The 12,981-nt window shown below is 42.2% G+C and overlaps 1 protein-coding gene across 1 annotated transcript; it reads right to left on the reverse strand.

The window, feature by feature from the left end:
• Window positions 1-7,189: 7,189 nt before the first annotated feature.
• TRH (thyrotropin releasing hormone) lies at window positions 7,190-12,660 on the reverse strand. The gene is made up of 3 exons (XM_083725205.1): window positions 12,488-12,660; window positions 10,740-10,954; window positions 7,190-8,468 (listed from the first exon to the last, which is right to left on the reverse strand). The coding sequence occupies exons 2-3, from the start codon at window positions 10,936-10,938 to the stop codon at window positions 7,864-7,866; spliced, it is 804 nt and encodes a 267-aa protein (XP_083581331.1). The 5' UTR covers window positions 10,939-10,954; window positions 12,488-12,660; the 3' UTR covers window positions 7,190-7,863.
• Between the last annotated feature and the right edge of the window lie 321 nt (window positions 12,661-12,981).

The following is a 12,981-nucleotide window of genomic DNA, read 5'->3' on the forward strand; positions in this document are numbered from 1 at the left end:
GCCCAAATAGGGCACTGCCTCACAAACCTCTGTCTGCCCCCACTAAATGCCCATTCCAAGGATAGCCCTGTCTGTTGCCTTCCTCCTCCTCATTGTTGCCCTTGCAGGAAGAGCGGTGGGGAATTAGTTGGCTCTGTCTGTGATTGGCTCTGGTTCCAGCTCCTCTTGGCCACTCTGCCTTTTGCCCTATGAGTCCCAATGGACACCACCCACCTCTGTTTAGGTCCCAGGTTTGTTACATCCCAGTTTTCAGACAATGGCAGCTGAGGCTGTGGCAGTCTCTACGAATGACAGAAAGCAACAGTTGGTCCCAGGCAGCCTACATTCCCCCAGGACTGCTAAGAGTCTGGGAGAAAGAGCAACTCATGGTCCAGCCTGAAGAAGACTTGACAGCTGACTCTACATAAAGAGAGCCTTGCTGGGTTGCACTAAACACCCACTTGATACAGGAGGGAGGAATCTATGGCCCTCCAGAAGCTGTTGGACTACAGCTCCCATCACCCCTCCAACCATTGGTCATTGTTGCTGGCTGGGGTTGATGAGATATGGAGTCCAACAATGCTTGGATGGTTCTCCAATTCTCTTTTCAAGAGTGGACAGCCAGTTGCTTCTGAGAAGCTTACAACATCCTTTTTGCTCGTCCTCAGCATCTGCCATTCCAAAGTACATTGCCTCTAAGTTTGGAATTTCCATTTATCTACCATAGGTAATTATTGTGTTGTTCCCTCTGAGGCTGAGGATTCTGCTTCCACAGCTTCCACAGCTGTGGCTGCTCATCAACCACCTGGGTCCACTCCTCCATGCTCTCTGGGGTGCCAACTTGAATAAAATATTGGGGGGGGCAGGTAAGCCCCACCCTGCATATTTGATCACAAGACATGGCACACACACACCCTTTTGAATGGCAATGCCCTCAAATATTTTATAGTGGGGGCTGAAAGGACCTCAGTCCCTAGGAGTTGGCTTCTATGGCAGAGGACATGTCTGGTTTCCATTCAGTAGTATCAAGCAAGAGTTCCATTCCTTTCAATTCACTGAGCTGAGGAGCAAGGCTGGTGCTTCTAGGCCTGCTTCGTAAATTAGCAGCTCAGTTGAAATCTGATTGCTAAAGCTGGGCTGGTGTGGTCCAGCAGGATTCTTCTTGGGTTCTTACGTCTTGCCTGGGACCATCCCCAGATCTTGGTGAACCTGCTGCCTCATGTCTGTGATTCCCTGTAGTCTGTTTCAGAGGTCAGCCCTTTTCAAGGTGCCCCGAGTGCCTTTGGACTCTCATCATAGCCAAGACAGGACACAACACGCCTTCGGTGCTTTGCCTCCCCCAAGCCAAGTTTTCAGTGTCCTGCTTTTTAGATGTTCTCTAAATGTGATGGCTCAAAACACCGTTGATGGGACAGACCTAGCTATTCTATATATACAGATACCCCCTGCGGGCTGTTAATAATACAAATAAATAAAGCAGCATGCACTTATGCTGTGGTGTTGCCATAGTGTCTTTTTTCTTCGAGACATTGCTTTCCCCTACAGTGGAAGGATGGCAATTTAATAAGAGGAAAACAGAGGTCTGCAGCTCCTGAGCACATGTTTAACCATTACCATGCAATTACACTAATTAGGCATTGGAAAGGAATGGATTAAGACTGTCCCACCTCTATCTTCTGGGGGTTTAGGTTGCCAGCTGGCAACAGCTTCTAGGTGGCAGCTTGACTATAATGGGGCTGCAATGTGTCGTTTGGTTTCTTATTTGATTCTTTCAGATCACATGGAATATTTTCATGCAATCGGTGTGCCTTTCTTGTACCAGGCTGATCTCAGGGCATTTGTGGTCAGTGGAGACTAGAACTAAATTAGTATATCTTAGTTTTATAACATTCAGGGCCTCCCCACTCAATATCTACACAGTTTGAAGGCCAAAATATTGTGTTCTTTATTTAGAAACACACTCCGTTGTTCATTTATGAATTGCTTCCTATAACCTCTAATATACCAATAGAGGCTTGGGTTAATAGTATCTGGAGTATTGTTCTATCAGAACGCCTCACATACCATCAGTGACTAATCAAGGGCATCTCCCCCCAAAATACCTTTGGTCTCCCTTTTTCTCTTTTATTGAAGAAGAACAGAATATTTGAATGCCATCATCATCACAGAGGTGTCTATAAAGGGGATATATTCATTAAAATGTTAGCTTTTTTTTTTCCTTTTTTTTAAAAAGGAACCTACCTGTTAGTTAAGTCTGACACCAGAGGTCCTTCTCTAAATATCCCTGCCACTCTGCTGCATTTCTTAATAATAATTATTATTATTTATAAGCCACCATGTGACTAGGTTGCCCAGAGAGCCATGTTTTAGACGTTTTCGGGGGGAAAGATTGCCCAGGGTTTTAACTGATTTTATACCTACTGCTTTTTGTATTTTTAACTGTTGCTACGCTAAATGCTTTTGTTTCTGATGTTTTTGATCTGTTTTATATTTGTTTATGGTTCTCTTTTGTAGGCTATCTTGAAAATCTAGATTAACAAAATTATGTTCCCAAAAAACCGAATAGCTTCCTATGAAGCTATTATTCCTATGAAGATCCTTACTGGATCTTCTTTCCAGTAAGACCCAGAATCATTTTCATTCTTTCTGCAGGCACTGCAACAAAATGTTGCAGTGTGGAATGTTCCAGTTCAGGGTTCTAGTGAGCCAGCCAGGTCTTCTTCCAAAATGCTGCATTCTGTTCCTTCTCCCCTCTGGTTTTCTGCTTTAAACCCTTCAACGGTAGCCACTTGAACCACTCCTTGGGCTGTTTTTGCAGGAGGGTTCCCTTGAAATCTCCCAAGCATGTTGATACCTGCTGTGTGTTTCTCGGTGGCATTTGGGGGCTACAGTCCTGTTGGCAATCACCAGTTGAATCAGCCATTTTGAAGGAGAGGTGATGGGGATGAGATCCCATCTGCCTGGGTCCAGAAGTGTTAACTAACTTCAGGCATGCTTCAGGTGGACCACTTCAGGTGGTCTTGTATGGTGCTATTGGATCAATCAAAATGCTAAGCAAGCTACAGAGCAGAACAGCAGAAAAGCTGGGGAGATGGCTATTTTGGGAAGTAATCTAGGTCACCTGAGACTGGCAAGCATTCTAGAGATCACAGCTACCTACCTAACACTGCGTGGTGAGTTTCATCTAGGGGTGGGGAAGAAATTCAATTCAGTTTGCATTTAAAGGTGAATCAACTTAATTCTGTCTTTCCAAAGCAATATGCAAACCAAAATACAGTGATCCTTGAAGAATGGCACTTCTCTGAATTTTGCAAAGTACTTTCCCAGCAAAGTAATATGCACAAAAATGCATATACTATGGTAAAGTGTACATACAAATACATATATTAGTGGAAATAGGAAACAAAAATGCACGATATTAGGGGGAAATGCTTTGCAAAAATGTGTATATTAGGAGAAAATTGCACTAAAATGCTTACAAATTTTCATGAAGATTTAAATACATAAATATATTGCAAACCAATTTGAGCAACTGAATTTAAGATTGGGGGAAAATGAGAAACAGAGAGAACTTGAAATAGGCAAATTTCAATGTGCTAAGTTCAGCATTAACTCCTTTTAAAACTTTCCACAGTTCAGTAAGGAGGACTGTTGCCCTTAGCATGTGAATAAAAAGCTGGTGCCATAATCTGTGGGGCGGTCATGTTCTTATCTGCATGGAAGCAGTCTTCCCGGGCGCAAAGAGCAGAACAGCCATGCTCCTTTGCACACTGGCGGATTTCAGAACAGTGTGGGTGGCTCTCCGTCTCTATGGACCTCTAAGAATGCGGGGAGGACAGAGAAAAAAGCACTGCACTGCCTGGGGAGAATTCTGTGACTTGGGACATTAAATGCCTAAAATAAACCAAAGAAAGTCTTTAATCTCCCTCTAATTAGCAAGCCATCCCTGCATGAAAGAGTCTTTTGAAAGCCAGTTTGGTTATGCATTACTTCATTATCTTCCTGTGATATTTATAATTGTTGCACGTAAAGGTTCTGTGCATACAGTATTTACCTGGTTTTGGCCCAAAGAAAAAAGGCATGGATTTATTCAATTACAAGCTTCTATCCACGTGTGTGTGTGTGTGTGTGTGTGTGCTCTTCTCCCACTGCCCCCTCCCCCCACATAGAAAAATCAAAGCTGGCCTCCAACTTGTGCCTCCATCATGCTTAATGGATGTGAAAAGCTCTACATGTTGAAATTCCTTCTCCTCTACTATACTGCATCCTGTGCATTCCCAGTGCTAGTTCTTGAAGCCTCATTTGCACGCCGATATACACAATCCATATTGATCCTGTAGTTTCTCGACAAATACTGCCGTTTGATGCATGTTTCAGAATGGTGTTAACATTTGAGAGAGCCTTCACACATGCACAGATGAGTGTACATTGCAGATTACTTAATGAATAGTAGTGTGGTCAAAGAAACCAAAAAGGTCATGAATGTCAGGTGAAGACACCCCCACCCTCTCTGATATGAACAAGACTGTGCAAATGTGGCTTGAAATGCAGCAGAAGAGGAGCGGACTTCATTCTGTTTTAAGCTGCAAATATGAGTATACCTGCATACAAGCCTCTTATTTCCAAAGGATGTCTGTTACCAGGAAAGGTGTGTGGTTTTGCTCTGAAAAGCAGTGGTGGGTGTGTGGGTGTGTTTGTGTGTGGGTGTGGGTGTGTGTTTGAAGAATATCAAAACCAGTCATAAGTCACCACCACCACCCAACTGCATTGACATTACTCGCAGATCAGGCTGCCTCTTGGAACAGATTAATTACTGACAAATCAGAGATGCTGGGTTGTATTCAGCAATGTCATTCCACACACACAGTAGATCTCCGTTTGCACAACAGAACTTTCCTCTCCTCTCTCCTGCATCCCCTGTGATGGACAGACCACTGGGTCATCATCCTGGAGACCCCCTTAGCCAATCATGGCAGGAAGGAGAAATGGAAAATCAGGAGAGACTGAGAATGTAAATGGAGATTTTGACAGTTTAACTGGCAGGTAAGGGCTGGCTACAGAAGTAGCTAGTTGTGCTTAAGGGTTTGTCAGGCAGAACAAATCTGTTTAATTTCCTCAGGTGGAGGGAAAGGACCTAGAAAGGGGCTAGAGGTGCTTTAACAAGAAGGCTAAAAGTGGTTAGCCATTCTAGGAGAAGATTGTTTCAACAGAGACCGTTTTGTTGTGGATAATTATTAGTAAAGTTCTTGTTTCAACCTAAAACAGCATCTCTGACACACACAAAAAGTACTGTGCCTTTGATAGTGAAGCCCTAAAGCTTCATCCCACTTTGGGGTTTTGTTAATAAAAAAAAAAAATCAGTTTTCATTTCCATCTTGCCTCAGCTTTAATTTATACCCAGTTGTCACAGGAACCTCCAATATGAAGAGTCCTTGCTGCAGGTTTACATTCTATGCTACCACATATAGAGAATCCCTGACTTCTCAGTGGCTTTAGAAAGGAGTGATCAAGGGGAAATCACCTCAGACTTGGTCATGTCGCCACACTCCCATCTTCACTGAGGGAGTCTCTCTCTCTCTCTCTCTCTCTCACACACACACACACACACACACACACACACAGATAGAAAATCCTGGAGCAGAATTTGGGGGCTCACAAGGAGAGGAAAGGAAGGGGAACCAAGCAGAAGTCGACTCATGCAGCACTGGATACAACCCATTAATTTCTTATAGCAAAACATTTGGCCTCTGCCTTGTTCAGCAGCTCAGGTGTGAATCAAAGGATGATTTCCACAAAGACACATCTATGTATCTCTATAGTAACATGGCCCCACCCCCAAAACATCCTTCTTCTCAAAAGCTTTGGACCCCCCCAACCAATGTTGATTATTTCTTTTAAGGAGGATGCTAGCTAGTTTACGTATGTTCATTCTGATTTTTTTTTATTCATCATACACAAGCAGAAAGTTTCAGAAAACTCTATTTCTACACAAAACAACCTTCCACACCAATAATAAACCACTGCTCTATACAAACATGTAGTCATCACCATACACAAGTTTTGACTTAAAAAAATTCTGTTTTCCTCCATCACAGTTTGGGTTGAATTTTTTTTTCTTTTTTAAATTCAGGAGGGCATTGATCATTTGGAACATTGTATATTTGCTTTCGTATGAGCAAAAAGGATAATTGAACATTAGAGCACTGTTAATGATGAATATTTATTGATTTGTTTATGGTAAATAAACGCCATTTGTCTACAGAAATTGAAAACATTCCATTTTGGGACAACAGGCAAACTTTTCCATATTTTACAAATGAAAATCCACATAATGAGACAAAGACGCCTGCTTGCTGCAATTTAAAATATTTATTGTAATTAATCCTTATTTGGAAACAAAGTGAGGCATTGATTCAAAGACAGCATACTGGAACCCAGGCCCTGTGAGGATTCTCAACTGTGGATTTTCCAAACAAAACCATGCACTACTATGAGTCACTTTTAGGGCAAAGGATAATAGCAAATGTCAGATTTGCTAAACAGGCATGTCATTTCTCTATGCACATTAATCCTGTTCATTAGCAAGATATCAGTCCAATCCACCTTTGGCAGAATAGAGAAGGCAGTGGCTGTTCACAATCCCCTATCATCAAGACCACTTGAAAGCAGCATTGCCACATGGAGAATAGCTAGAGGCCCTGCATAAAAAGTTCCAGAACACGAAAAGTAGCTTCGTGGAACCTGTGTGGATATGGATGGAATTAACTTATAAAGGTTGGGGAATACTGACCCCAATTAGAAATCTACACACACACTGGTGTTACTTATATTTGTGGATCAGGCTCCTTGTGGATTTTTTTTCTTCATTGCAATAGTGTTTGGACCTTCGTGGTCCTTGCTGCCTGCACGACGAGTCATCTCGTCAGTGCATAAAATGGTTTCCCTTTTAGAAGAAAAAGCAAAACCACTCTGTCTACTACAGGCTCACACAAGCTAAGCTCCTTCCAGTAGTATGGTATGAGCTTTCGTGTGCATGCACACTTCTTCAGGTATCTGAAGAAGTGTGCATGCACACGAAAGCTTATACCAAGAACTAACTTGAAAGCTCATACCAAGAACTAACTTAGTTGGTCTTTAAGGTGCTACTGGAAGGGGGGAAAAAATTGTTTTGACTATGGCAGACCAACACGGCTACCTATCTGTAACAAGCTAAGCTGTCCATGTGGCCTGTGTCCTGCCCTAAGCCCTCCCTCCTTTATCCACAGGCTTTCACGTTAACTTCCACATGGGCACGCCCATTGGCGTATGTTTGATGGAAGCACTTCCCAGTTTTCAGGATTAAAAGGGACCTGCAGCTGATTCTGGCACTGCGTTTCTCTGACTGAAGCCCAATCGAAGGAAATGCTAGACAAAAACAGCAAACAACATACTCAGAGATGAGTATGAAGCGTGCTATTTGCAAACTCTTTTGGAGCTGGAATCCCATTTGCAAGCATCAAGAAGACTGACATCTGACTACCCTTGTGTTTGGATGGGTTTCGTCCCGTATTAACTTATGGCCCACACAAGAAATGAAACATTGGAATCATCCTTTATTAACATGTTCCATTTTAAGCATGTGGGGGTGAGCCTGGCCACGTGCTTCTCAAGGGGTGGGGGCACAAAGTGCCATGCTTAAAATGAAATCCGTATGTCCATGCATTGCTAAATCTGGACCATAGCCCACCAGGAAGGAGCACACCATAAAGAATCACCTGCAAAGTAGGTTCAGCAAGCAGAAAGGAAGGAAGAAGAAAAAAGGGTTATGGATGGAACATTGAATGGTTGGGAGAAATCGTTCGGAGGAATGAAAACAACGAGAAAGCACACCCCCTAGCCACCTTCTCATTCCTCTTCCTCCAACGCACCATCCCATGAAGACCTTCTTCCGGGATGTTGCCGCTTCTCGTCGACACGGCCCTTGCTTACGTTATCGAGCAACTCTAGCAGCAAACTGCCTTTGCTACATTCAAAGGAATCCTGGGGCTCGCAGGGGACAGTAGTGTAGTCTGGGTTCTCTGCATCCACCAGGTACCTCTTGCCCGGATGCTGTCGTTTCTCCAGGTTCTGCTCACCCTCATCGATCTCCTCCTCCCAGCTCCTCTTGCCAGGGTGCTGTCGTTTGCTGTAGGTCAGGTACCTCCTGCCTGGGTGTTGCCTTTTGGAGAATTCATCCAGATAAGCTAGCTGGCTGCTGCTAGGGAGGTCAAGGTATTGTTCTCGCAGGTACCTCCTGCCTGGGTGCTGCCTCTTCGGCACTTCCAAGTAGGGATCAAATTCATCCTCTTCCTCTCTTTTCCCAGGGTGCTGACGCTTCGCAGTTTCTTCGTAAGATTCCTCATCCACATCTTCCCTTTTCCCGGGATGCTGCTTCTTTTCTAGATCATAGAGAGATCTCTTTCCAGGGTGCTGCCTTTTCGAGATCCAGTCTGGCTGAAAAGCTCCTGGCTCTGCCCAAGGAAATGAACAGCATTAAAACACTCCAAGAATAAAGTTGTTCTTGATTGAAAGGGAGCATTTATTTATTTAACACCTATTAGATGCCACCTGAATGTGATAAAACCTCTAAACAGTTTTCAGAAAAGCCCACACCATTCATTTAACACGAATTAAATTAACTGTGTCAATAACATACAGTTAAAAACAGGTATTCAAAACATTCAAAAGGTAATTAAAACCAACAGTATGCTTAGAAAATTAAAATGCATGTTAGCATTCTACATATCTTGCCCAAAAGCTGTGAAGTGGATATTTTGGGGGTCAGACAATCCCGAAACATTCAGCAAATTTGCCTGCAATGTGCATATGCTAATTTATATATATCTAATATAATTTATATGCACCGGGGGGGTGTCTACTATATTTTTCCTACTATACACATTTTTATATGCAGCTTTCCACAATATGCACACTTTTGCCAAGTTATTTTCCCTTATGTAATGCATTTTGTATGATGTTTTCACTAATGTATGCATTTAAATGCACACATTACCCCCTTGTATATGCATTTGTGTACACATTACTTGGCTGAAGAACTCCACTGCAAAATTCTACAATGGGAAAATTTGAAGGATGGTTGTGTTTCAGTTCTTGTATTCAGAATCTGCAAATGTTAAGTTAGCCTGTAAATGTGAATTGAATTGTCCCTTTTCTCTCTCAGTGCTCCCACACGATCCATTGTCGTTGCAGTGTGTTGTCTGAATAATCCTTCTGCATTTCTTTAGACCTAACCCATGGTGACTTCTTGTATGTGTGAATGACACCTTGGGGACACATTATACGGATGCTGCAAAAACCATGCATGCACAAGGAGCACTCATTCCACAATAATCACCCATCTGGAAGCTCCCTGAGATATTCCTTTTTCACAATTATCTGGGAATGGAATTAAAGTGGAAGTAACATCTTTCCCCGTGGTCAAGATCCTTCTCTTAGCTGGATCCAACTGGTGTTCTTGCTTAAGTGACCAAAAAATCTATGCAGTGTCCGTCGAACAATATAAAACTATTATTAATAATACACACCCCCAATCAGCAAACACTAAAAACAAGTATACAATACTAGTGTCTGGATAGGCTAGCTGAAATAATAAAGTGTTTAGAAGGCTTTTTAAAATAGTATAGCATGGGTGCCTGCCCAATGTTCATTGTTGAGAGAACATATTTGGAAAGTTGCAGTCAGATGCAGCCCCAGAACAGACCAGTCTCTCAGGCATAGGCAGGTTAACTCATGTTCTTCCAGGAACATAGGATGCAGCTTTATAGTGAGTCGGACCATCAGTTCCTCTAGCTCAGTAGTATTTACACCAGAGGTGGGCAGGTTTCAGGTGGGCAGGATCTACTTTGTTTTTCTACTAGAACCAACCAGATCCAGGTGCAAAACAGTGATAGTGTTCATGTGGGGGGTGTGATAACACAGAAGAAAGAAGAGGCATCCCTCTCAGCACAGGAATCTGTTTTCAGTATCAAACTTCTGATAGCAGTCTTCTTATTCCAAAAGTCCATCTCTAGTGCCACACACTCTCAAAACCTCCTTTCACCTGAACACAGCCTAAGCTAGAAGGGGAGGCTTTTTGTTCTTGCTATTTTGGAAAAAAAAAATGGAGTCGGAACTCCTTGATGATCCAATGTGCAATATGATTTAGTTAGTGCATAGGAAGACGGGAAGGCAACTGTTTGAAAAGAACAAGGGGTTTACCCTGACACTGTGAGCAACAATGTTAACACAACAAGCTAAATACAGTTGCAGCATCCAAAAGCCCTCTCTTAACCGTCAGTTTGCCCTTATCTTCTGCAGGTCTCCCTGTGTCACCATATATATTGTTGACCATGCAGTTGATCCCAGCCGACTAACTGCACACCCCTGGTCTCTACTGACTGGCAGTGGCTCTCCAGGGTTTTGTCAGCCATACCTGGATATGCCATAGATTGAACCAGAGACCAGCATGCACATACTGAAAGGAATAGTGCCTCTTCCCTAGAGAGGCCAGTCTGAAATGGAACTGAGTGGATAAGGGAGCAAAAATGTGATTTAATAATGAATCGCTCGCTCTCAGCATGCAGCAACTGAGGAAGGTGCCTCTTCTTCCTAACAACTGTCATTAAATTCCCTAAACCTCAACACACACACATACACCCCTTTGAGGCCCTTTACAGACAGGGAAGTGGCATATAAACAAATACAGCCATGAACTTCAGCTACTGACAAGGTACACCATTTACCTTTGTTGGGATCTTCTTTGTCATCGTCCACCTTCTTCAAAATGGACTTCAAGATGATGTTTTCTGCCCTTTGGAGGATGCCATCCAGATTGCTCTTTCCCTCGTTCTCCACCCCCTCTGGAAACGGCTGCCCCACGTTGACACAGACGCTGGCAAAAGCCAAGGAGAGCAGCAGCAGGAGCCGCTGGGCTGATGTCATCGTGGGATGGAAGCTCCTGCAGGTAAAACAGGGTGGCAGAGAATGGAGCAAATATGGAAAGAAATGCAGCATTCCTGATAATGCAAAGAAACATGGAACGTCCGGGAGCTAAATGTAAGCTTTCCTGCCGTCATCCAGGTCTCCTGAAGTTGCCCATGGAAATGGGTGCTTGTCCCTTTAAATATTCTAGATGCACTCTCACTTTACTCAAAGATCTTCAAATGAATTTGGATGTTTGCCTTTGAGCAAACACAAAGACTGACTCAATATGAAAGCAAATGCTGGTGGTACAGTATTTTAACATACAGTGGTACCTCGGGTTAAGAACTTAATTCGTTCTGGAGGTGCGTTCTTAACCTGAAACTGTTCTTAACATGAGCTACCACTTTAGCTAATGGGGCCTCCCGCTGCCTGCCAGAGCACGATTTCTGTTCTCATCCTGAAGCAAAGTTCTTAACCTGAAGCACTATTTCTGGGTTAGCGGAGTCTGTAACCTGAAGTGTCTGTAACCTGAAGCGTCTGTAACCCAAGGTACCACTGTATTCATTTAATGATGGAAAACACACACACACACACACCTTCTCTCTCTCATCCCCCAGCAATGAGATTTTTAAGTGGCCAAAGAGCTAACTCGATGTAACCTACACACAGTGCTCCCCCCCCCCAAATGATACTTTCATTTTGACTCAAGAAAATCACCATTTTATACTCCAAATCAGGAAAAATAAATACAGTAAATGGACAAAAGTAAAAAGATTCACAAAATATTCAGGGGTATGCATACCCCTGCGTCCCCCCAGAAATAAGTACTGCCTACACTTATCCAAAGTTATATATAAAACCTTTGCTTCCAAACATTGGCTTAGATTTTGTTTGGTAGTATATATTTAAAAATGCAAAAATGTTTAAAATACAATTATCAGCATATAATTATTATAGCTTGCATAAAATTTCTTTCTTAAAGGACTGTTTTAAACCAGTATATTGTTCTAGCTTTAATGAAAATCCATTTTAATTTCGGCTTTTTGCCATTTATTTTCTAACAGCCCTCAAAACATTTTTTAATGAAGCAACGTTAAAAGCTTGAATAAAAACTACACCTTGATGTTATTTTATATTTTGTCTAATAACTTAATGAAATGCATTTTAGCATGCTGGAAAATGTAACAAAAACATAATGTGATTGCTTTTAATGTAATGCCAACTGTTTTATATTTCTAAATCTGGTATCTGGCAAACTATCAATGATGATTTTAAGGCACCCACTTTAATCAAATCAGAGTTACTTTAAAAAACAACAACAGAATGCTTTGCTAGTAAATGAAATATATGCATTCTTCTTTAAAGTTTTATAAAGCTATAACTCAAATTCAGAGCAGGCATTTCCCTTAAATAAATAGCAAATATATATATATAACAATGAAGATCATAACTGAAGAAAATCTGTATCTTAGTGTACAGACTTGTGAGGTGTTGTTTAGTTTCAGCCTTCATCAGAAGGAAGAACTTTAGCCAGACAGCCTAGCAAATAAATCTAAATGAAAATTACCTTCTGCCCCACTGCTTTATTCCTTTGCTGAGGTTACCAAAGAGTTTTTTCCAAGCTCACTGTATTTCTGCAGCTATTCACTCGTCTGAGCTTTGAAACTGTCCTTTCTCCTTTGAATCACATCAGCTCTCCAATAGAACTGCCCCTGAGTTCTCTTTGGTGGGTTAGCTCTTCCCTTCTTATACAGTGCTGTCTCCAGACACGTTATGCAAATAGCAGTGAGGGAACTAACGTATGTGATGCGTTGTGTGTCTCCCCCACATACACCCTTCCCCTTTCATTGATGTCAGTGATCTGAAATTTGAATGCACATTAAAATTCCTACAGTTATTAAGTGACCTCACGATGCTACTTTTTTTGTTTCTTCTTTTGTTTTGGAAAACAGCATTAAAGGGGGGGGGAGTTTGTGTATTATATAAAAGGCTCATGAGCTTCAGGTTAGAGAAGGGTTATGAGTCACGTCTAAAGGGCTCAATTCAACATGCAATGCAAAC

Source organism: Podarcis gaigeae, assembly GCF_964106915.1.
Source record: "Podarcis gaigeae genome assembly, chromosome: 2".
In the NCBI taxonomy this organism is placed as follows: Eukaryota; Metazoa; Chordata; class Lepidosauria; order Squamata; family Lacertidae; genus Podarcis; species Podarcis gaigeae.